The sequence below is a fragment of the Hypanus sabinus genome, unplaced genomic scaffold (genome assembly GCF_030144855.1).
Source record: "Hypanus sabinus isolate sHypSab1 unplaced genomic scaffold, sHypSab1.hap1 scaffold_43, whole genome shotgun sequence".
NCBI lineage: Eukaryota > Metazoa > Chordata > Chondrichthyes > Myliobatiformes > Dasyatidae > Hypanus > Hypanus sabinus.
This window is the reverse complement of record NW_026781307.1, coordinates 1742341-1767106: the sequence shown is the minus strand read 5'-3', so window position 1 is coordinate 1767106 and position 24766 is coordinate 1742341. Positions and strand designations below refer to the sequence as shown.

At 57.6% G+C, this 24766-nt stretch overlaps 1 protein-coding gene across 4 annotated transcripts in view; it reads right to left on the bottom strand.

The window, feature by feature from the left end:
* Positions 1-24766, bottom strand: part of LOC132388878 (protein NLRC3-like) — a 143827-nt gene that overhangs the window by 52987 nt on the left and 66074 nt on the right. For all 4 annotated transcript variants that reach the window (XM_059961310.1, XM_059961309.1, XM_059961308.1 and 1 more), the window contains one exon: positions 3843-5565. In XM_059961310.1, coding sequence (XP_059817293.1) covers positions 3843-5565 — 1723 coding nt within the window. The remainder of the gene's footprint in view (positions 1-3842; positions 5566-24766) is intronic.

The following is a 24766-nucleotide window of genomic DNA, read 5'->3' as shown; positions in this document are numbered from 1 at the left end:
CACCAACATCCCCACTGTCTCTCATTACAGCCCACCAACATCCCCACTGTCTCTCATTACAGCTCACCAACATCACCCACTCTCTCATTACAGCCCATCCACATCACCCCACTCTCATTACAGCCCACCAATATCACCCCTACTCTCTCCCATTACAGCTCACCAACATCCCACACTCTCTCTCATTACAGCCCACCAACATCCCCCACTGTCTCTAATTACAGCTGACGAACATCCCCCACTGTCTCTCATTACTGCTCACCAACATCCCCCACTCTCTCTCTCATTACAGCCCACCAACATCCCCACTGTCTCTCATTACAGCTCACCAACATCCCCCACTCTCTCATTACAGCCCACCAACATCCCCCACTCTCTCATTACAGCCCACCAACATTCCCCACAGTCTCTAATTACAGCTCACGAACATCCCCCACTGTCTCTCATTACAGCTCACCAACATCCCCCACTCTCTCCCATTACAGTCCACTAACATCCCCCACTCTCTCATTACAGCCCATTCACATCACCCCACTTTCATTACAGCCCACCAACATCACCCCCACTTTCTCTCTCATTACAGCCCACCAACATCCTCACTGTCTCTCATTACAGCTCACCAACATCGCCCACTCTCTCATTACAGCCCATTCACATCACCCCACTTTCATTACAGCCCACCAACATCACCCCCACTTTCTCTCTCATTACAGCCCACCAACATCCTCACTGTCTCTCATTACAGCTCACCAACATCCCCCACTCTCTCATTACAGTTGACCAACATCCCCCATTCTCTCATTACAGCCCACCCATATCTCTACTACTCTCTCTCTCATCACAGACCACCAACTCACACATTCTTTCTCTCATTACAGACCTCCAACCCACACAACCCACCCTCCTCAACCCCACTCCCTGGCTTTCTCCCCCTAACCTTTAATTCCATGTCCAATCAAGAACCCATCAATCTCTGCCTTAAATATACCCAACGACCCGGCCTTCATAGCTGCACGTGGCAACAAATTCCGCAAATTCACCACCCGTTGGCTGAAGAAATTTCTCCGCATCTCTGTTTCGAAAGGGCGCCCCTCTATCTTGAGGCTGTGTCCTCTTGTCCTAGTCTCCCCCACCATGGGAAACATCCTTTCCACATCTACTCTGTCCAGGCCTTTCAACATTGGAAAGGTTTCAATGAGTTACCCTCCCCCGCCCTTATCCTTCTGAATTCCAGCCAGTACAGACCCAAAGCCATCAAACATTCCTTGTGTGATAACCCTTTCATTCCTGGAAACCTCCCTTGTGAGCCGCCTCTGGACCCTCTCCAACGCCGGCACATCTCTTCTAAAATGAGGAGCCTGTGTGATGTCCCAACTCCTGAACTTGGTACCCTGATCGATGAAGGCCGGCGTGCTACACTCCTTTTCACCACTCTGTCCACTTCCAACGAACAGTGCACTTGTCCGCCGAGGTCCCTCTCACTCGTGCCCGGCCATTCACAGTACCCACTCACTTTATGTGTATGCCTGCAAGAAAATGAACCTCAGGGTGCTATGTGGTGACATACACATACCCTAACCCTAACCCTAATAAAGTTACCTTCACCTCCTGTCCTAAAATGTGACCGTGGAGCATCGGCTCATGGTCCTCGAGGTTCAAACACGAGGAAATCTGCAGGTGCTGAAGACCTAAAGCAACACAGACAAAATGCTGGAAGATCTCAGCAGGTCAGGCAGCATCTGCGGAGGAGAGTAGACAGTCGACGTTTCCATAGATGTGGTCTGGCCTGCCGAGCTCCTCCAGCATTTTGTGCCTGTTGCTCCAACTTCCAGGTGCAATGTGCCGCGCGGCCAGAGATGCTCTTCTGCACACCATGGGTGTAACGCACGGTCACTTGAGTTATTGTCGCCCTCCTAACAGCTTGAACCAGTCTGGCCATTCTCCCCCGACCTCTCTCGTTAACGGAGGCGGTTTCGCTGGCAGAACTGCCGCTCACTGGATTACTCAAACCACCCCATCTGGCACCAACAATCATATAACCATATAACAATGACAGCACGGAACCAGGCCATCTCGGTCCTTCTAGTCCGTGCTGAACGCTCACTCTCACCTAGTCCCACCGACCCGAGAAAATGCAAATACAAATGCCGGAGAAAAATGTTCGTCAGCTTGAGAGGACAGAGGAGGCACTTCACGAGACGACTGGAATGAACCACATGAACCCAAGGTGTGCCCCGTGGCCCAGGTGAATCAAGACACACTGACAAGACACCAGGGAAGTTTGCACAAACAGAACCGTGCTAAAGTTTTAGGCACACGTATAAGGCTCGGGGACCTGAGACTTCAGCACAATTTTATGCATTACATTGTGATGCTGCTGAACTAATAATTATATGGTTATATACATGTGAGTGATCAAAAACCTCATTCTGGTATGGGTCTCTGTTGTGGACGGAGAGTGGGAAGGGGGGCAGGGAGAGGGGAAAAGGGGGAGGGAGCGGGAAGCTCCAGAGGGACATTCTTTAATATAACCATATAACAATTACAGCACAGAAACAGGCCATCTCAGCCCTTCTAGTCCGTGCCGAATGCTTACTCTCACCTAGTCCCACCTGCCCGCACTCAGCCCATAACCCTCCATTCCTTTCCTGTCCATACACCTTTCCAATTTTACTTTAAATGACAATACCAAACTTGCCTCTACCACTTCTACAGGAAGCTCATTCCACATAGCTGCCACTCTCTGAGCAAAGAAATTCCCCCTCGTGTTACCCTTAAACTCTTGCCCCTTAACTCTCAACTCATGTCCTCTTGTTTGAATCTCCCTTACTCTCAATGGAAAAAGCCTATCCACGTCAACTCTATCTATCCCCCTCATAATTTTAAATACATCTATCAAGTCCCCCCTTCAACATTCTACACTCCAAAGAATAAAGACCTAACTTGTTCAACCTTTCCCTCTAACTTAGGTGCTGAAATCCAGGTAACATTCCAGTAAATCTCCTCTGGACTCTCTTTAGTTTGTTGACATCTTTCCAATAATTCGGTGACCGGAACTGTACACAATACTCCAAATTCAGCCCCACCAATGCCTTGTACAATTTTAACATTACATCCCAACTCCTATGCTCAATGCTCTGATTTATAAAGGTCAACATACCAAAAGCTTTCTTCACCACCCTATACTCATGAGATTCCACCTTCAGGGAACTATGCACCATTATTCCTAGATCACTCTGTTCTACTGCATTCTTCAATGCCCTACCATTTACCATGCATGTCCTATTTGGATTATTCCTACCAAAATGTATCACCTCACATTTATCAGCATTAAACTCCATCTGCCATCTTTCAGCCCACTCTTCCAACTGGCCTAAATCTCTCTGCAAGCTTTGAAAACCTACTTCATTATCCACAACACCACCTATCTTAGTATCATCTGCATACTTTCTAATCCAATTTACCACCCCATCATCCAGATCGTTAATGTATATGACAAACAACATTGGACCCAGTACAGATCCCTGAGACACACCACTAGTCACCGGCCTCCAACCTGACAAACAGTTACCCACCACTACTCTCGGGCATCTCCCATCCAGCCACTGTTGAATCAATTTTACTACTTCGGTCACTTGGATCACATTGCTTCCCCCATTCTGATGCTTGGTCTAAACTTCAACTGGACCTCTTGACCGTGTCTGCGTGCTTTTATGCACCGAGTTTCTGCCACGTGATTGGCCGATCCGATGTCCGCATTAACGAGCGGGTGTACCCAGTAAAGTGGACAGGGAGTGTGGAACAATTTCGCTGCTCGAAGCTGGAGATACATTAAAAATTACCTCAACTCCTGGCACTTGTGCAGCCCTGGTCCCAGCTGCTGGAGTCTCTCGCTCTCGAGGTGGCAGCCCGTCAGGTCGAGGCGCTTCAGCGTGTTGCAGAACCCGATGGCGTAAGACAGGACGGCGCAGTCAATCGGGCTCAGGCGCAGTCCGCGGAATGAGAGGGCTTCCACGGACCCCAGCGCAGCCTGCGCCAGCCCGCCATCCCGGGACTCAAACAGGTAGCTCAGGGTGTTCAGCAGCCTCTTCTTGCCAGCCTCGCCCCACGCGCCTCGGACCTGACGCCCAACCTCCTCCCTCACCCAGCCGACCACCCGGCCGGCTGTCCGCTGGGGGAGGGGGCCCAGGAACTCCTCCAGGACCCACGCTGAGCCAGTGGCGCCGAGACTCGCGGCAAAGCAGAGTAACATCTCGAACCGCCCGCCCTTCTTGCCGCGGGATTCAGCCAGGAGGTTCAGGACGTCCCCGGGGTCCGGGGTCAGGAATTGCGCCAGGGCGCCTATGAACTCTTGGACGGGGAGGTAGGGGAACGTGCACACCGTGCTGCGGGCAGAGTCCTCCCTCTCCGGAGGATCCGCTGGCACACCGGACAGGAACTGGGATGGCGGCCACTTGCACCGGATCACGTCCCCTTCTGTAAATATGACGTTGCTCCCCGGCGCTCCCGCGAAGGCTGTCTGACCAATCCTCAGCAGCAGGTCGTAGGGGCTTCTGAGCTCGCGGCCCTGGTTTTTCAGGATGTTGTGAAGATCGTAGGAGCGGAGCTGGGTGACGATCCTCAGGAGCAGCTGCGGGTCGCGGGCTTTCAGGGCGAAGTAGGGCCCCAGTGTCAGAGCGAGGAGGAGGCAGTAAGTGGGGCTGCCGCTCAAGCTGTTCAGCACCTCGTACCCCTCCACGTATTTGAAAACATCTGCTGCCACCGCCTGATCTTGAAAATACCTGCTGAAGAACTCCTTCCGCTTCTCCCCCACCAGCCCCCGGATTTCAGCCCAGACCCCGACGTCCGCCTTTCCCAGCAAGTGTAACGCGGTGGGGCGGGTGGTCACCAGCACCGAACACCCCGGGAGCAGCTTGCCCTGGATTAAACTGTACACAACGTCCGACACCTTGCACCGGATTTCAGGATCCGTGCACTCGCGCTGAGCTTCCGTGTCTCCCCGGCCATTGGCAAAATCGATGCCGTCCTTAAATTCATCCAGACCGTCAAATATAAAAAACAACTTCTCCGGGTCCTTCCAGACCTCTTCCAGGATATTCCCAAAGTAAGGATACTGATCCTGAATCAGTTCCCTCAGGTTTATTCTGCAGTTCAGATTGTTCAAATCCCGGAATTTGAAACTGAAGACAAACTGGAATTGTTGGTATATTTTCCCCGTGGCCCAGTCATTAATGATCTTTTGTACCATTGTTGTTTTCCCGATCCCGGGCACTCCGGCCACTGCTGCCGAACTCCCGGGTCTGGATGCGCTCCGGAACAGCTGATCCATCTGGATTTCCTCCAGCTCCGTCCGGAGGCCCATCTCCCTCTGCTCATCTTCGTCCTGGCCCCTCGCCGGCTGCACACGCTCCCCGACCCTCCGCGGCCGAGCGGTGGAGACGACCGTGACCTCGGCATATCGGTCCAGCAGCGGGAACGCTTGAATCTTCTCCCTCGTCTGCATCGTAGGCACTCGCAGTGCCTCGGTCTGTGCCCGCATTGCCTCCCTGTGCCTCTGCTGAACATCTTGCATGGAACCAAACAGTGAACAACAGCGTTAGACGTCTCCACTTAAAGAAAATACAAATGCCCGAGAAAAACGTTCATCAGCTTGAGAGGTCAGAGGAAGCACTTCACGAGACGACTGGAATGAACCACATGAATCCAAGGTGTGCGCCGTGGCCCAGGTGAATCAAGACACACTGACAAGACACCAGGGAAGTTTGCACAAACAGAACCGTGCTAAAGTTTTAGGCACACGTATAGAGCTCGGGGACCTGAGACTTCAGCACAATTTTATGCATTACATTGTGATGCTGCTGAGCTAATAATTATATGGTTATATACATGTGAGTGATCAAAAACCTCATTCTGGTATGGGTCTCTGTTGTGGACGGAGAGTGGGAAGGGGGGCAGGGAGAGGGGAAAAGGGGGAGGGAGCGGGAAGCTCCAGAGGGGCGTTCTGTAATATAACCATATAACAATTACAGCACGGAAACAGGCCATCTCAGCCCTTCTGGTCCGTGCCGAATGCTTACTCTCACCTAGTCCCACCTATCCACACTCAGCCCATAACCCTCCATTCCTTTCCTGTCCATACACCTATCCAATTTTACTTTAAATGACAATACCGAACCTGCCTCTACCACTTCTACAGGAAGCTCATTCCACATAGCTGCCACTCTCTGAGTAAAGAAATTCCTCCTCGTGTTACCCTTAAACTTTTGCCCCCCAACTCTCAACTCATGTCCTCTTGTTTGAATCTCCCATACTCTCAATGGAAAAAGCCTATCCATGTCAGATCTATCTATCCCCCTCATAATTTTAAATACCTCTATCAAGTCCCCCCTCAACATTCTACGCTTCAAAGAATAAAGACCTAACTTGTTCAACCTTTCTCTGTAACTTAGGTGCTGAAACCCAGGTAACATTCTAGTAAATCTTCTCTGTACTCTCTCTATTTTGTTGACATCTTTCCTATAATTCGGTGACCAGAACTGTACACAATGCTCCAAATTTGGCCTTACCAATGCCTTGTACAATTTTAACATTATATCCCAACTCCTATACTCAATTCTCTGATTTATAAAGGTCAACATACCAAAAGCTTTCTTCACCACCCTATCGACAGGAGATTCCACCTTCAGGGAACTATGCACCATTATTTCTAGAACACTCTGTTCTACTGCATTCTTCAATGCCCTACCATTTACCATGTATGTCCTATTTGGATTATTCCTACCAAAATGTAGCACCTCACACTTATCAGCATTAAACTCCATCTGCCATCTTTCAGCCCACTCTTCTAACTGGCCTAAATCCCTCTGCAAGCTTTGAAAACCTACTTCATTATCCACAGTACCATCTATCTTAGTATCATCTGCATACTTACTAATCCAATTTGCCACGCCATCATCCAGATCATTAATGTATATGACAAACAACATTGGACCCAGTACAGATCCCTGAGGCACACCACTAGTCACTGGCCTCCAACCTGACAAACAGTTATCCATCACTACTCTCTGGCATCTCCCATCCAGCCACTGTTGAATCCATTTGACTACTTCAATATTAATACCTAACGATTGAACCTTCCTAACTAACCTTCCATGCGGAACCTTGTCAAAGGCCTTACTGAAGTCCATATAGACAACATCCACTGCTTTACCCTCATCAACTTTCCTTGTAACCTCTTCAAAAAATTCAATATTTGTCAAACATGACCTTCCACACACAAATGCATGCTGACTGTCCCTAATCAGACCCTGTCTATCCAAATAATTATATATACCATCTCTAAGAATACTTTCCACTAACTTACCCACCACTGACATCAAACTGACCGGCCTATAATTGCTAGGTTTACTCTTAGAACCCTTTTTAAACAATGGAACCACATGAGCAATACGCCAATCCTCCGGCACAATCCCCGTGTCTAATGACATTTGAAATATTTCTGACAGAGCCCCTGCTATTTCTACACTAACTTCCCTCAAGGCCCGAGGGAATATCCTGAAAGGATCTGGAGATTTATCCACTTTTATATTCCTTAAAAGTGTCAGTACTTCCTCCTCTTTAATTGTAATAGTTTCCATAATTTCCCTACTTGTTTCCCTTACCTCACACAATTCAATATCCTTCTCCTTAGTGAATACCAAAGACAAGAAATTGTTCAAAATCTCCCCCATCTCTTTCAGCTTCACACATAGCTGTCCACTCTGATTCTCTAAGGGACCGATTTTATCCCTCACTATCCTTTTGCTATTAATATAACTGTAGAAACCCTTTGGATTTATTTTCACCTTACTTGCCAAAGCAACCTCATATCTTATTTTAGCTTTTCTAATTTCTTTCTTAATATTCTTCTTACATTCTTTATATTCCTCGAGCACCTCATTTACTCCATGCTGCCTATATTTATTGTAGATACCTCTCCTTTTCCCAAACAAGTTTTCAATATCCCTTGAAAACCATGGCTCTCTCAAACTTTTAACCTTTCCTTTCAACCTAACAGAAACTTAAATATTCTGTACCCTCAAAATTTCACCTTTAAATGACCTCCATTTCTCTATTACATCCTTCCCATAAAACAAATTGTCCCAATCCACTCCTTCTAAATCCTTTCACAATTCCTCAAAGTTAGCCTTTCTTCAATCAAAAATTTCAACCGTGGGTCCAGTCCTATCCTTCTCCATAATTATACTGAAACTAAAGGCATTGTGATCACTGGACCCGAAGTGCTCCCCAAACACATACCTCCGTCACCTGACCTATCTCATTCCCTAACAGAAAATCCAACACTGCCCCTTCTCTAGTTGGTACCTCTATGCATTGCTGCAAAAAACTATCCTGCACACATTTTACAAACTCCAAACCATCCAGCCCTTTTACAGAATGGGCTTCCCAGTCTATGAGTGGAAAATTAAAATCTCCAACAATCACAACCTTGTGCTTACTACAAATATCTGCCATCTCCTTGCAAATTTGCTCCTCCAATTCTCTCTCCCCATTAGGTGGTCTATAATACACCCCTATAAGTGTTACTACACCTTTCCCATTCCTCAATTCCACCCAAATAGCCTCCCTAGACGAGCCCTCTAATCTGTTCTGCCAGAGTACCATTATAATATTTCGTCTGACAAGCAACGCAACACCTCCCACTCTGGCCCCTCCGACTCTATCACACCTGAAGTAATGAAATCCAGGAATATTTAGTTGCCAATCACACCCCTCCTGCAACCATGTTTCACTAATAGCGACAACATCATAATTCCAGGTATCAATCCATGCTCTAAGCTCATCCACATTTCTTACAATGCTCCTAGCATTGAAATAAATGCATTTAAGAAATTCCCCACCTCCTCCTCTCTGTTTATCTCTAACAGTACAAAGAACTTTACTGTCTTTTTCTCCCTTCTCCCATACATCTGTCCCGACTCTCTGGTGTCCCTCACCCCTCGTATCTAGTTTAAATCCTCTGGAGCCTCTCTAGCAAAACTAATGTCAATAAACCGATTGCTTGGGATGGAGCGACGCTGCCTAGTGTCTGGGGGCTGGGTGTTGGCCTGTACCCATGCCTCTCCACCCGCCATACCCCCGATCTCCAAGCTGACAGGCTCGTCAATGGCTCCAGCCATGAAGATGGTTCGGCAGCCCCCACTGAGCCTAGCTGCACGTTGGCCCCTCCTCTCCACGGCCCCGCAGCACCCTCACTCCCCCCTGCACGCTTAGGCACCACACCTCCGACCTCCGCCGCTGCCCACCCGAGGGTTCCTCCCCACCCCCCCCCCGACCGTCACGTTTGCTACTTTATCGTCTCCTGTCCGAGTCGCCTCGCGGGGGGGCGGGGGGGGGGCGTGTCCCGGCGGCGGCTCCCGCCAGCGACACCTGCTCGCTCTTGCGCAGGTCCGATCGGCCGGCGGCGTGGCCCTGAAAGCACGCGGGCGCGGTCACAGGGTTCAGCCCAAACATCGGAATCGGGAAGAGCTGCGACCTCGGCGACCGTCGCCGTGGGACGACAGGGGACGCCGGACTCGGCGGGACTTTCAGGATCAGCCCTGATGGAATGGCGGTGCAGACTCGGTGGGCTGAAGGGCCTGATTCTGCTCCTGTGTCTTATGGCCTTAACCGCCTCTGAAGTTGATAGAGGATAGTGGAGAAAAGAACATCCGGCGAGTGGTAGCGGTGCAGGCGAATGTGAGTGGTCTCATTATTCAAAAACAGCTGCTCCCCCTCCACCGCCGGATTCCCGAATGGGCAATGAACCCATGAACAGCTCCTCAGTATTACTTTCCTTCTAATCTCGCACCGATTCTTTAGTGCCTGACAGGGTTCTCAGAGTGTGTGGGGTCTCACAGTGTGTCAGGACCCTGTCAGGGGTGTGTGGGGTCTCACAGTGTGTCAGGACCCTGCCAGGGGTGTGTGGGGTCTCACAGTGTGTCAGGACCCTGCCAGGGGCATCTGGGCTCTCACAGTGTGTCGGGACCCTGCCAGGGGTGTGTGGGGTCTCACAGTGTGTCAGGACCCTGCCAGGGGTGTGTGGGGTCTCACAGTGTGTCTGGATCCTGCCAGGGGTGTGTGGGGTCTCACAGTGTGTCGGGATCCTGCCAGGGGTGTGTGGGGTCTCACAGTGTGTCAGGACCCTGCCAGGGGTGTGTGGGGTCTCACAGTGTGTCAGGACCCTGCCAGGGGCGTCTGGGGTCTCACTGTGTGTCAGGACCCTGCCAGGTGTGTGTGGGCTCTCACAGAGTGTCAGGACCCTGCCAGCGGAGTGTGTGGGGTCTCACAGTGTGTCAGGACCCTGTCAGGGGTGTGTGGGCTCTCACAGTGTGTCAGGACCCTGCCAGCGGAGTGTGTGGGGTCTCACAGTGTGTCAGGACCCTGCCAGGGGTGTGTGGGCTCTCACAGAGTGTCAGGACCCTGCCAGGGGTGTGTGGGGTCTCACAGTGTGTCAGGACCACGTCAGGGGTGTGTGGGGTCTCACAGTGTGTCAGGACCCTGCCAGCGGAGTGTGTGGGGTCTCACAGTGTGTCAGGACCCTGCCAGGGGCGTCTGGGGTCTCACTGTGTGTCAGGACCCTGCCAGGTGTGTGTGGGCTCTCACAGAGTGTCAGGACCCTGCCAGGGGTGTGTGGGGTCTCACAGTGTGTCAGGACCACGTCAGGGGTGTGTGGGGTCTCACAGTGTGTCAGGACCCTGCCAGCGGAGTGTGTGCGGTCTCACTGTGTGTCGGGACCCTGCCAGGGGTGTGTGGGGTCTCACAGTGTATCAGGACCCGGCCAGGGGTGTGTGGGCTCTCACAGTGAATCAGGACCCTGCCAGGGGTGTGTGGGGTCTCACAGTGTGTCGGGACCCTGCCAGGGGTGTGTGGAGTCTCACAGAGTGTCGGGACCCTCCCAGGGGTTTGTGGGGTCTCACAGTGTGTCAGGACCCTGCCAGCGGAGTGTGTGGGGTCTCACAGAGTGTCAGGACCCTGCCAGCGGAGTGTGTGGGGTCTCACTGTGTGTCGGGACCCTGCCAGGGGTGCGTGGGGTCTCACAGTGTAACAGGACCCTGCCAGGGGTGCGTGGGCTCTCACAGTGTGTCAGGACCCGGCCAGGGGTGTGTGGGGTCAAACAGTGTGTCGGGACCCTGCCAGGGGTGTGTGGGGTCTCACAGTGTGTCAGGACCCTGCCAGGGGTGTGTGGGGTCTCACAGTGTGTCGGGACCCTGCCAGGGGTGTGCGGGGTCTCACAGTGTGTCGGGACCCTGCCAGGGGTGTGTGGGGTCTCACAGTGTATCAGGACCCTGCCAGGGGTGTGTGGGGTCTCACAGTGTGTCAGGACCCTGTCAGGGGTGTGTGGGGTCTCACAGTGTGTCAGGACGCTGTCAGGGGTGTGTGGGGTCTCACAGTGTGTCAGGACCCTGCCAGGGGTGTGTGGGGTCTCACTGTGTGTCGGGACCCTGCCAGGGGTGTGTGGGGTCTCACAGTGTGTCAGGACCCTGTCAGGGGTGTGTGGGGTCTCACAGTGTGTCAGGACGCTGTCAGGGGTGTGTGGGGTCTCACAGTGTGTCAGGACCCTGCCAGGGGTGTGTGGGGTCTCACTGTGTGTCGGGACCCTGCCAGGGGTGTGTGGGGTCTCACAGTGTGTCTGGACCCTGCCAGCGGAGTGTGTGGGGTCTCACTGTGTGTCGGGACCCTGCCAGGGGTGTGTGGGCTCTCACAGTGAGTCAGGACCCTGCCAGGGGTGGGTGGGGTCTCACAGTGTGTCGGGACCCTGCCAGGGGTGTGTGGAGTCTCACAGTGTGTCAGGACCCTGCCAGCGGAGTGTGTGGGGTCTCACTGTGTGTCGGGACCCTGCCAGGGGTGTGTGGGGTCTCACAGTGTATCAGGACCCTGCCAGGGGTGTGTGGGCTCTCACAGTGTATCAGGACGCTGCCAGCGGTGTGTGGGGTCTCACAGTGTGTCAGGACCCGGCCAGGGGTGTGTGGGCTCTCACAGTGAGTCAGGACCCTGCCAGGGGTGTGTGGGGTCAAACAGTGTGTCGGGACCCTGCCAGGGGTGTGTGGGGTCTCACAGTGTGTCGGGACCCTGCCAGGGGTGTGTGGGGTCTCACAGTGTGTCAGGACCCTGCCAGCGGTGTGTGGGCTCTCACAGTGAGTCAGGACCCTGTCAGGGGTATTGTGTGGTCTCACAGTGAGTCAGGACCCTGCCAGGGGTGTGTGGGGTCAAACAGTGTGTCGGGACCCTGCCAGGGGTGTGTGGGGTCTCACAGTGTGTCAGGACCCTGCCAGGGGTGTGTGGGGTCTCACAGTGTGTCAGGACCCTGTCAGGGGTGTGTGGGGTCTCACAGTGTGTCAGGACCCTGTCAGGGGTGTGTGTGGGGTCTCACAGAGTGTCAGGACCCTATCAGGGGTGTGTGTGGGGTCTCACAGTGAGTCAGGACCCTGCCAGGGGTGGGTGGGGTCTCACAGTGTGTCGGGACCCTGCCAGGGGTGTGTGGAGTCTCACAGTGTGTCAGGACCCTGCCAGCGGAGTGTGTGGGGTCTCACTGTGTGTCGGGACCCTGCCAGGGGTGTGTGGGGTCTCACAGTGTATCAGGACCCTGCCAGGGGTGTGTGGGCTCTCACAGTGTGTCAGGACCCTGCCAGGGGTGTGTGGGGTCTCACAGTGTATCAGGACCCTGCCAGCGGTGTGTGGGGTCTCACAGTGTGTCAGGACCCTGCCAGGGGTGTGTGGGCTCTCACAGTGTGTCAGGACCCGGCCAGGGGTGTGTGGGCTCTCACAGTGAGTCAGGACCCTGCCAGGGGTGTGTGGGGTCAAACAGTGTGTCGGGACCCTGCCAGGGGTGTGTGGGCTCTCACTGTGTGTCAGGACCCTGCCAGGGGTGTGTGGGCTCTCACTGTGTGTCAGGACCCTGTCAGGGGTGTGTGGGGTCTCACAGTGTGTCAGGACGCTGTCAGGGGTGTGTGGGGTCTCACAGTGTGTCAGGACCCTGCCAGGGGTGTGTGGGGTCTCACTGTGTGTCGGGACCCTGCCAGGGGTGTGTGGGGTCTCACAGTGTGTCAGGACCCTGCCAGCGGAGTGTGTGGGGTCTCACTGTGTGTCGGGACCCTGCCAGGGGTGTGTGGGCTCTCACAGTGAGTCAGGACCCTGCCAGGGGTGGGTGGGGTCTCACAGTGTGTCGGGACCCTGCCAGGGGTGTGTGGAGTCTCACAGTGTGTCAGGACCCTGCCAGCAGAGTGTGTGGGGTCTCACTGTGTGTCGGGACCCTGCCAGGGGTGTGTGGGGTCTCACAGTGTATCAGGACCCTGCCAGGGGTGTGTGGGCTCTCACAGTGTATCAGGACCCTGCCAGCGGTGTGTGGGGTCTCACAGTGTGTCAGGACCCGGCCAGGGGTGTGTGGGCTCTCACAGTGAGTCAGGACCCTGCCAGGGGTGTGTGGGGTCAAACAGTGTGTCGGGACCCTGCCAGGGGTGTGTGGGGTCTCACAGTGTGTCGGGACCCTGCCAGGGGTGTGTGGGGTCTCACAGTGTGTCAGGACCCTGCCAGCGGTGTGTGGGCTCTCACAGTGAGTCAGGACCCTGTCAGGGGTGTTGTGTGGTCTCACAGTGAGTCAGGACCCTGCCAGGGGTGTGTGGGGTCAAACAGTGTGTCGGGACCCTGCCAGGGGTGTGTGGGGTCTCACAGTGTGTCAGGACCCTGCCAGGGGTGTGTGGGGTCTCACAGTGTGTCAGGACCCTGTCAGGGGTGTGTGGGGTCTCACAGTGTGTCAGGACCCTGTCAGGGGTGTGTGTGGGGTCTCACAGAGTGTCAGGACCCTATCAGGGGTGTGTGTGGGGTCTCACAGTGAGTCAGGACCCTGCCAGGGGTGGGTGGGGTCTCACAGTGTGTCGGGACCCTGCCAGGGGTGTGTGGAGTCTCACAGTGTGTCAGGACCCTGCCAGCGGAGTGTGTGGGGTCTCACTGTGTGTCGGGACCCTGCCAGGGGTGTGTGGGGTCTCACAGTGTATCAGGACCCTGCCAGGGGTGTGTGGGCTCTCACAGTGTGTCAGGACCCTGCCAGGGGTGTGTGGGGTCTCACAGTGTATCAGGACCCTGCCAGCGGTGTGTGGGGTCTCACAGTGTGTCAGGACCCTGCCAGGGGTGTGTGGGCTCTCACAGTGTGTCAGGACCCGGCCAGGGGTGTGTGGGCTCTCACAGTGAGTCAGGACCCTGCCAGGGGTGTGTGGGGTCAAACAGTGTGTCGGGACCCTGCCAGGGGTGTGTGGGCTCTCACTGTGTGTCAGGACCCTGCCAGGGGTGTGTGGGCTCTCACTGTGTGTCAGGACCCTGCCAGGGGTGTGTGGGCTCTCACAGTGTATCAGGACCCTGCCAGCGGTGTGTGGGGTCTCACAAGGTGTCAGGACCCTGCCAGGGGTGTGTGGGGTCTCACTGTGTGTCAGGACCCGGCCAGGGGTGTGTGGGGTCTCACTGTGTGTCAGGACTCTGCCAGGGGTGTGTGGGGTCTCACAGTGAGTCAGGACCCTGTCAGGGGTGTTGTGTGGTCTCACAGTGAGTCAGGACCCTGCCAGGGGTGTGTGGGGTCAAACAGTGTGTCGGGACCCTGCCAGGGGTGTGTGGGGTCTCACAGTGTGTCAGGACCCTGCCAGGGGTGTGTGGGGTCTCACAGTGTGTCAGGACACTGCCAGCGGTGTTTGTGGGGTCTCACAGTGTATCAGGACCCTGCCAGGGGTGTGTGGGCTCTCACAGTGTATCAGGACCCTGCCAGCGGTGTGTGGGGTCTCACAGTGTGTCAGGACCCGGCCAGGGGTGTGTGGGCTCTCACAGTGAGTCAGGACCCTGCCAGGGGTGTGTGGGGTCAAACAGTGTGTCGGGACCCTGCCAGGGGCGTGTGGGGTCTCACAGTGTGTCGGGACCCTGCCAGGGGTGTGTGGGGTCTCACAGTGTGTCAGGACCCTGCCAGCGGTGTGTGGGCTCTCACAGTGAGTCAGGACCCTGTCAGGGGTATTGTGTGGTCTCACAGTGAGTCAGGACCCTGCCAGGGGTGTGTGGGGTCAAACAGTGTGTCGGGACCCTGCCAGGGGTGTGTGGGGTCTCACAGTGTGTCAGGACCCTGCCAGGGGTGTGTGGGGTCTCACAGTGTGTCAGGACCCTGTGAGGGGTGTGTGGGGTCTCACAGTGTGTCAGGACCCTGTCAGGGGTGTGTGTGGGGTCTCACAGAGTGTCAGGACCCTATCAGGGGTGTGTGTGGGGTCTCACAGTGAGTCAGGACCCTGCCAGGGGTGGGTGGGGTCTCACAGTGTGTCGGGACCCTGCCAGGGGTGTGTGGAGTCTCACAGTGTGTCAGGACCCTGCCAGCGGAGTGTGTGGGGTCTCACTGTGTGTCGGGACCCTGCCAGGGGTGTGTGGGGTCTCACAGTGTATCAGGACCCTGCCAGGGGTGTGTGGGCTCTCACAGTGTGTCAGGACCCTGCCAGGGGTGTGTGGGGTCTCACAGTGTATCAGGACCCTGCCAGCGGTGTGTGGGGTCTCACAGTGTGTCAGGACCCTGCCAGGGGTGTGTGGGCTCTCACAGTGTGTCAGGACCCGGCCAGGGGTGTGTGGGCTCTCACAGTGAGTCAGGACCCTGCCAGGGGTGTGTGGGGTCAAACAGTGTGTCGGGACCCTGCCAGGGGTGTGTGGGCTCTCACTGTGTGTCAGGACCCTGCCAGGGGTGTGTGGGCTCTCACTGTGTGTCAGGACCCTGCCAGGGGTGTGTGGGCTCTCACAGTGTATCAGGACCCTGCCAGCGGTGTGTTGGGTCTCACAAGGTGTCAGGACCCTGCCAGGGGGTGTGTGGGGTCTCACTGTGTGTCAGGACCCGGCCAGGGGTGTGTGGGGTCTCACTGTGTGTCAGGACTCTGCCAGGGTGTGTGGGGTCTCACAGTGAGTCAGGACCCTGTCAGGGGTGTTGTGTGGTCTCACAGTGAGTCAGGACCCTGCCAGGGGTGTGTGGGGTCAAACAGTGTGTCGGGACCCTGCCAGGGGTGTGTGGGGTCTCACAGTGTGTCAGGACCCTGCAGGGGTGTGTGGGGTCTCACAGTGTGTCAGGACTCTGCCAGCGGTGTTTGTGGGTCTCACAGAATGTCAGGACTCTGGCAGGGGTGTGTGTGGGGTCTCACAGAGTGTCAGGACCCTATCAGGGGTGTGTGTGGGGTCTCACAGTGAGTCAGGACCCTGTCAGGGGTGGGTGGGGTCTCACAGTGTGTCGGGACCCTGCCAGGGGTGTGTGGAGTCTCACAGTGTGTCAGGACCCTGCCAGCGGAGTGTGTGGGGTCTCACTGTGTGTCGGGACCCTGCCAGGGGTGTGTGGGCTCTCACAGTGTGTCAGGACCCTGCCAGGGGTGTGTGGGCTCTCACAGTGTGTCAGGACCCGGCCAGGGGTGTGAGGGCTCTCACAGTGAGTCAGGACCCTGCCAGGGGTGTGTGGGGTCAAACAGTGTGTCGGGACCCTGCCAGGGTGTGTGGGGTCTCACAGTGTGTCAGGTCCTGCCAGGGGTGTGTGGGGTCTCACAGTGTGTCAGGACTCTGCCAGCGGTGTTTGTGGGGTCTCACAGAATGTCAGGACTCTGGCAGGGTAGGTGTGTGTGGGGTCTCACAGAGTGTCAGGACCCTATCAGGGGTGTGTGTGGGGTCTCACAGAGTGTCAGGACCCTGTCAGGGGTGTGTGTCGGGTCTAACGAAGAGTCAGGACCCTGCCAGGGTGTGTGGGGTCTCACAGAATGTCGGGACCCTGCCAGGGGAGTTTGGGGACTCACAGAGTGTCAGGACCCTGTCCGGGGTGTGTGCGGTCTCACAGAGTGTCAGGACCCTGCCAGGGGTGTGTGGGGTCTCACAGTGTGTCGGGACCCTGCCAGGGGTGTGTGGAGTCTCACGAGTGTCGGGACCCTCCCAGGGGTTTGTGGGGTCTCACAGTGTGTCAGGACCCTGCTAGCGGAGTGTGTGGGGTCTCACAGAGTGTCAGGACCCTGCCAGCGGAGTGTGTGGGGTCTCACTGTGTGTCGGGACCCTGCCAGGGGTGCGTGGGGTCTCACAGTGTAACAGGACCCTGCCAGGGGTGCGTGGGCTCTCACAGTGTGTCAGGACCCAGGCCAGGGGTGTGTGGGGTCAAACAGTGTGTCGGGACCCTGCCAGGGGTGTGTGGGGTCTCACAGTGTGTCAGGACCCTGCCGGGGTGTGTGGGGTCTCACAGTGTGTCGGGACCCTGCCAGGGGTGTGCGGGGTCTCACAGTGTGTCGGGACCCTGCCAGGGGTGTGTGGGGTCTCACAGTGTATCAGGACCTGCCAGGGGTGTGTGGGGTCTCACAGTGTGTCAGGACCCTGTCAGGGGTGTGTGGGGTCTCACAGTGTGTCAGGACGCTGTCAGGGTGTGTGTGGGGTCTCACAGTGTGTCAGGACCCTGCCAGGGGTGTGTGGGGTTTCACTGTGTGTCGGGACCCTGCCAGGGGTGTGTGGGGTCTCACAGTGTGTCAGGACCCTGTCAGGGGTGTGTGGGGTCCTCACAGGTGTCAGGACGCTGTCAGGGGTGTGTGGGGTCTCACAGTGTGTCAGGACCCTGCCAGGGGTGTGTGGGGTCTCACTGTGTGTCGGGACCCTGCCAGGGGTGTGTGGGGTCTCACAGTGTGTCAGGACCCTGCCAGCGGAGTGTGTGGGGTCTCACTGTGTGTCGGGACCCTGCCAGGGGTGTGTGGGCTCTCACAGTGAGTCAGGACCCTGCCAGGGGTGGGTGGGGGTCTCACAGTGTGTCGGGACCCTGCAGGGGTGTGTGGAGTCTCCAGTGTGTCAGGAACCCAGCCAGCGGAGTGTGTGGGTCTCACTGTGTGTCGGGACCCTGCCAGGGGTGTGTGGGGTCTCACAGTGTATCAGGACCCTGCCAGGGGTGTGTGGGCTCTCACAGTGTGTCAGGACCCGGCCAGGGGTGTGTGGGCTCTCACAGTGAGTCAGGACCCTGCAGGGGTGTGTGGGGTCAAACAGTGTGTCGGGACCCTGCCAGGGGTGTGGTGGGTCTCACAGTGAGTCAGTACCCTGCCAGGGGTGTGTGGGGTCAAACAGTGTGTCGGGACCCTGCCAGGGGTGTGTGGGGTCTCACAGTGTATCAGGACCCTGCCAGGGGTGTGTGGGGTCTCACAGTGTGTCAGGACCCTGCCAGGGGTGTGTGGGGTCTCACAGTGTGTCAGGACTCTGCCAGCGGTGTTTGTGGGGTCTCACAGAATGTCAGGACTCTGGCAGGGGAGTGTGTGGGGTCTCACAGAGTGTCAGGACCCTATCAGGGGTGTGTGTGGGGTCTCACAGTGAGTCAGGACCCTGCCAGGGGTGGGTGGGGTCTCACAGTGTGTCGGGACCCTGCCAGGGGTGTGTGGAGTCTCACAGTGTGTCAGGACCCTGCCAGCGGAGTGTGTGGGGTCTCACTGTGTGTCGGGACCCTGCCAGGGGTGTGTGGGGTCTCACAGTGTATCAGGACCCTGTCAGGGGTGTGTGGGCTCTCACAGTGTGTCAGGACCCTGCCAGGGGTGTGTGGGGTCTCACAGTGTATCAGGACCCTGCCAGCGGTGTGTGGGCTCTCACAGTGTGTCAGGACCCGGCCAGGGGTGTGTGGGCTCTCACAGTGAGTCAGGACCCTGCCAGGGGTGTGTGGGGTCAAACAGTGTGTCGGGACCCTGCCAGGGGTGTGTGGGGTCTCACAGTGTGTCAGGACCCTGCCAGGGGTGTGTGGGGTCTCACAGTGTGTCAGGACTCTGCCAGCGGTGTTTGTGGGGTCTCACAGAATGTCAGGACTCTGGCAGGGGTGTGTGTGGGGTCTCACAGAGTGTCAGGACCCTATCAGGGGTGTGTGTGGGGTCTCACAGAGTGTCAGGACCCTGTCAGGGGTGTGTGTCGGGTCTAACGAAGAGTCAGGACCCTGCCAGGGGTGTGTGGGGTCTCACAGAATGTCGGGACCCTGCCAGGGGAGTTTGGGGTCTCACAGAGTGTCAGGACCCTGTCCGGGGTGTGTGCGGTCTCACAGAGTGTCAGGACCCTGCCAGGGGTGTGTGGGGTCTCACAGTGTGTCAGGACCCTGTCAGGGGTGTGTGGGGTCTCACAGTGTATCAGGACCCTGCCAGGGGTGTATGTTGGGTCTCACAGTGTGTCAGGACCCTGCCAGGGGTGCTTGGGGTCTCACAGTGTATCAGGACCCTGCCAGGGGTGTGTGGGGTCTCATAGTGTGTCAGGACCCTGCCAGGGGTGTGTGGGGTCTCACAGTGTGTCAGTACTCTGCCAGGGCTGTGTGGGGTCTCACAGTGTGTCAGGACACTGCCAGGGGTGTGTGGCGTCTCACGGAGAGTCAGGACCCTGCCAGGGGTGTGTGTGGGGTCTCACAGTGTGTCAGGACCCTGTCAGGGGTGTGTGGGGTCTCACAGTGTGTCGGGATCCTCCCAGGGGTGTGTGGGGTCTCACAGTGTGTCAGGTCCCTGCCAGGGGTGTGTGGGGTCTCACAGTGTGTCAGGACCCTGCCAGGGCTGTGTGGGGTCTCACAGTGTGTCAGGACACTGCCAGGGGTGTGTGGGGTCTCACGGAGTGTCAGGACACTGCCAGGGGTGTGTGGGGTCTCACAGTGTGTCGGGAACCTGCCAGGGGTGTGTGGGGTCTCACAGTGTGTCAGGACCCTGCCAGCGGTGTGTGGGGTCTCACAGAGTGTCAGGACCCTGTCAGGGGTGTGTGGGGTCTCACAGAGTGTCATGACCCTGTCAGGGGTGTGTGGGGTCTCACAGAGTGTCAAGACCCTGTCAGGGGTGTGTGGAGTCTCACAGTGTGTCGGGATCCTGCCAGGGGTGTGTGGGGTCTCACAGTGTGTCGGGACCCTGTCAGGGGTGTGTGGGGTCTCACAGTGTGTCAGGACCCTGTCAGGGGTGTATGTTGGGTCTCACAGTGTGTCAGGACCCTGCCAGGGGTGCTTGGGGTCTCACAGTCTATCAGGACCCTGCCAGGGGTGTGTGGGGTCTCATAGTGTGTCAGGACCCTGCCAGGGGTGTGTGGGGTCTCACAGTGTGTCAGTACTCTGCCAGGGCTGTGTGGGGTCTCACAGTGTGTCAGGACACTGCCAGGGGTGTGTGGCGTCTCACGGAGAGTCAGGACCCTGCCAGGGGTGTGTGTGGGGTCTCACAGTGTGTCAGGACCCTGTCAGGGGTGTGTGGGGTCTCACAGTGTGTCGGGATCCTCCCAGGGGTGTGTGGGGTCTCACAGTGTGTCAGGTCCCTGCCAGGGGTGTGTGGGGTCTCACAGTGTGTCAGGACCCTGCCAGGGCTGTGTGGGGTCTCACAGTGTGTCAGGACACTGCCAGGGGTGTGTGGGGTCTCACGGAGTGTCAGGACACTGCCAGGGGTGTGTGGGGTCTCACAGTGTGTCGGGAACCTGCCAGGGGTGTGTGGGGTCTCACAGTGTGTCAGGACCCTGCCAGGGGTGTGTGGGGTCTCACAGTGTGTCAGGACTCTGCCAGCGGTGTTTGTGGGGTCTCACAGAATGTCAGGACTCTGGCAGGGGTGTGTGTGGGGTCTCACAGAGTGTCAGGACCCTATCAGGGGTGTGTGTGGGGTCTCACAGTGAGTCAGGACCCTGTCAGGGGTGGGTGGGGTCTCACAGTGTGTCGGGACCCTGCCAGGGGTGTGTGGAGTCTCACAGTGTGTCAGGACCCTGCCAGCGGAGTGTGTGGGGTCTCACTGTGTGTCGGGACCCTGCCAGGGGTGTGTGGGCTCTCACAGTGTGTCAGGACCCTGCCAGGGGTGTGTGGGCTCTCACAGTGTGTCAGGACCCGGCCAGGGGTGTGAGGGCTCTCACAGTGAGTCAGGACCCTGCCAGGGGTGTGTGGGGTCAAACAGTGTGTCGGGACCCTGCCAGGGGTGTGTGGGGTCTCACAGTGTGTCAGGACCCTGCCAGGGGTGTGTGGGGTCTCACAGTGTGTCAGGACTCTGCCAGCGGTGTTTGTGGGGTCTCACAGAATGTCAGGACTCTGGCAGGGGTGTGTGTGGGGTCTCACAGAGTGTCAGGACCCTATCAGGGGTGTGTGTGGGGTCTCACAGAGTGTCAGGACCCTGTCAGGGGTGTGTGTCGGGTCTAACGAAGAGTCAGGACCCTGCCAGGGGTGTGTGGGGTCTCACAGAATGTCGGGACCCTGCCAGGGGAGTTTGGGGACTCACAGAGTGTCAGGACCCTGTCCGGGGTGTGTGCGGTCTCACAGAGTGTCAGGACCCTGCCAGGGGTGTGTGGGGTCTCACAGTGTGTCGGGACCCTGCCAGGGGTGTGTGGAGTCTCACAGAGTGTCGGGACCCTCCCAGGGGTTTGTGGGGTCTCACAGTGTGTCAGGACCCTGCTAGCGGAGTGTGTGGGGTCTCACAGAGTGTCAGGACCCTGCCAGCGGAGTGTGTGGGGTCTCACTGTGTGTCGGGACCCTGCCAGGGGTGCGTGGGGTCTCACAGTGTAACAGGACCCTGCCAGGGGTGCGTGGGCTCTCACAGTGTGTCAGGACCCGGCCAGGGGTGTGTGGGGTCAAACAGTGTGTCGGGACCCTGCCAGGGGTGTGTGGGGTCTCACAGTGTGTCAGGACCCTGCCAGGGGTGTGTGGGGTCTCACAGTGTGTCGGGACCCTGCCAGGGGTGTGCGGGGTCTCACAGTGTGTCGGGACCCTGCCAGGGGTGTGTGGGGTCTCACAGTGTATCAGGACCCTGCCAGGGGTGTGTGGGGTCTCACAGTGTGTCAGGACCCTGTCAGGGGTGTGTGGGGTCTCACAGTGTGTCAGGACGCTGTCAGGGGTGTGTGGGGTCTCACAGTGTGTCAGGACCCTGCCAGGGGTGTGTGGGGTTTCACTGTGTGTCGGGACCCTGCCAGGGGTGTGTGGGGTCTCACAGTGTGTCAGGACCCTGTCAGGGGTGTGTGGGGTCTCACAGTGTGTCAGGACGCTGTCAGGGGTGTGTGGGGTCTCACAGTGTGTCAGGACCCTGCCAGGGGTGTGTGGGGTCTCACTGTGTGTCGGGACCCTGCCAGGGGTGTGTGGGGTCTCACAGTGTGTCAGGACCCTGCCAGCGGAGTGTGTGGGGTCTCACTGTGTGTCGGGACCCTGCCAGGGGTGTGTGGGCTCTCACAGTGAGTCAGGACCCTGCCAGGGGTGGGTGGGGTCTCACAGTGTGTCGGGACCCTGCCAGGGGTGTGTGGAGTCTCACAGTGTGTCAGGACCCAGCCAGCGGAGTGTGTGGGGTCTCACTGTGTGTCGGGACCCTGCCAGGGGTGTGTGGGGTCTCACAGTGTATCAGGACCCTGCCAGGGGTGTGTGGGCTCTCACAGTGTGTCAGGACCCGGCCAGGGGTGTGTGGGCTCTCACAGTGAGTCAGGACCCTGCCAGGGGTGTGTGGGGTCAAACAGTGTGTCGGGACCCTGCCAGGGGTGTGTGGGGTCTCACAGTGAGTCAGTACCCTGCCAGGGGTGTGTGGGGTCAAACAGTGTGTCGGGACCCTGCCAGGGGTGTGTGGGGTCTCACAGTGTATCAGGACCCTGCCAGGGGTGTGTGGGGTCTCACAGTGTGTCAGGACCCTGCCAGGGGTGTGTGGGGTCTCACAGTGTGTCAGGACTCTGCCAGCGGTGTTTGTGGGGTCTCACAGAATGTCAGGACTCTGGCAGGGGTGTGTGTGGGGTCTCACAGAGTGTCAGGACCCTATCAGGGGTGTGTGTGGGGTCTCACAGTGAGTCAGGACCCTGCCAGGGGTGGGTGGGGTCTCACAGTGTGTCGGGACCCTGTCAGGGGTGTGTGGGGTCAAACAGTGTGTCGGGACCCTGCCAGGGGTGTGTGGGGTCTCACAGTGTGTCAGGACCCTGCCAGGGGTGTGTGGGGTCTCACAGTGTGTCAGGACTCTGCCAGCGGTGTTTGTGGGGTCTCACAGAATGTCAGGACTCTGGCAGGGGTGTGTGTGGGGTCTCACAGAGTGTCAGGACCCTATCAGGGGTGTGTGTGGGGTCTCACAGAGTGTCAGGACCCTATCAGGGGTGTGTGTGGGGTCTCACAGTGTATCAGGACCCTGCCAGCGGTGTGTGGGCTCTCACAGTGTGTCAGGACCCGGCCAGGGGTGTGTGGGCTCTCACAGTGAGTCAGGACCCTGCCAGGGGTGTGTGGGGTCAAACAGTGTGTCGGGACCCTGCCAGGGGTGTGTGGGGTCTCACAGTGTGTCAGGACCCTGCCAGGGGTGTGTGGGGTCTCACAGTGTGTCAGGACTCTGCCAGCGGTGTTTGTGGGGTCTCACAGAATGTCAGGACTCTGGCAGGGGTGTGTGTGGGGTCTCACAGAGTGTCAGGACCCTATCAGGGGTGTGTGTGGGGTCTCACAGAGTGTCAGGACCCTGTCAGGGGTGTGTGTCGGGTCTAACGAAGAGTCAGGACCCTGCCAGGGGTGTGTGGGGTCTCACAGAATGTCGGGACCCTGCCAGGGGAGTTTGGGGTCTCACAGAGTGTCAGGACCCTGTCCGGGGTGTGTGCGGTCTCACAGAGTGTCAGGACCCTGCCAGGGGTGTGTGGGGTCTCACAGTGTGTCAGGACCCTGTCAGGGGTGTGTGGGGTCTCACAGTGTATCAGGACCCTGCCAGGGGTGTATGTTGGGTCTCACAGTGTGTCAGGACCCTGCCAGGGGTGCTTGGGGTCTCACAGTGTATCAGGACCCTGCCAGGGGTGTGTGGGGTCTCATAGTGTGTCAGGACCCTGCCAGGGGTGTGTGGGGTCTCACAGTGTGTCAGTACTCTGCCAGGGCTGTGTGGGGTCTCACAGTGTGTCAGGACACTGCCAGGGGTGTGTGGCGTCTCACGGAGAGTCAGGACCCTGCCAGGGGTGTGTGTGGGGTCTCACAGTGTGTCAGGACCCTGTCAGGGGTGTGTGGGGTCTCACAGTGTGTCGGGATCCTCCCAGGGGTGTGTGGGGTCTCACAGTGTGTCAGGTCCCTGCCAGGGGTGTGTGGGGTCTCACAGTGTGTCAGGACCCTGCCAGGGCTGTGTGGGGTCTCACAGTGTGTCAGGACACTGCCAGGGGTGTGTGGGGTCTCACGGAGTGTCAGGACACTGCCAGGGGTGTGTGGGGTCTCACAGTGTGTCGGGAACCTGCCAGGGGTGTGTGGGGTCTCACAGTGTGTCAGGACCCTGCCAGCGGTGTGTGGGGTCTCACAGAGTGTCAGGACCCTGTCAGGGGTGTGTGGGGTCTCACAGAGTGTCAGGACCCTGTCAGGGGTGTGTGGGGTCTCACAGAGTGTCAAGACCCTGTCAGGGGTGTGTGGAGTCTCACAGTGTGTCGGGATCCTGCCAGGGGTGTGTGGGGTCTCACAGTGTGTCGGGACCCTGTCAGGGGTGTGTGGGGTCTCACAGTGTGTCAGGACCCTGTCAGGGGTGTATGTTGGGTCTCACAGTGTGTCAGGACCCTGCCAGGGGTGCTTGGGGTCTCACAGTCTATCAGGACCCTGCCAGGGGTGTGTGGGGTCTCATAGTGTGTCAGGACCCTGCCAGGGGTGTGTGGGGTCTCACAGTGTGTCAGTACTCTGCCAGGGCTGTGTGGGGTCTCACAGTGTGTCAGGACACTGCCAGGGGTGTGTGGCGTCTCACGGAGAGTCAGGACCCTGCCAGGGGTGTGTGTGGGGTCTCACAGTGTGTCAGGACCCTGTCAGGGGTGTGTGGGGTCTCACAGTGTGTCGGGATCCTCCCAGGGG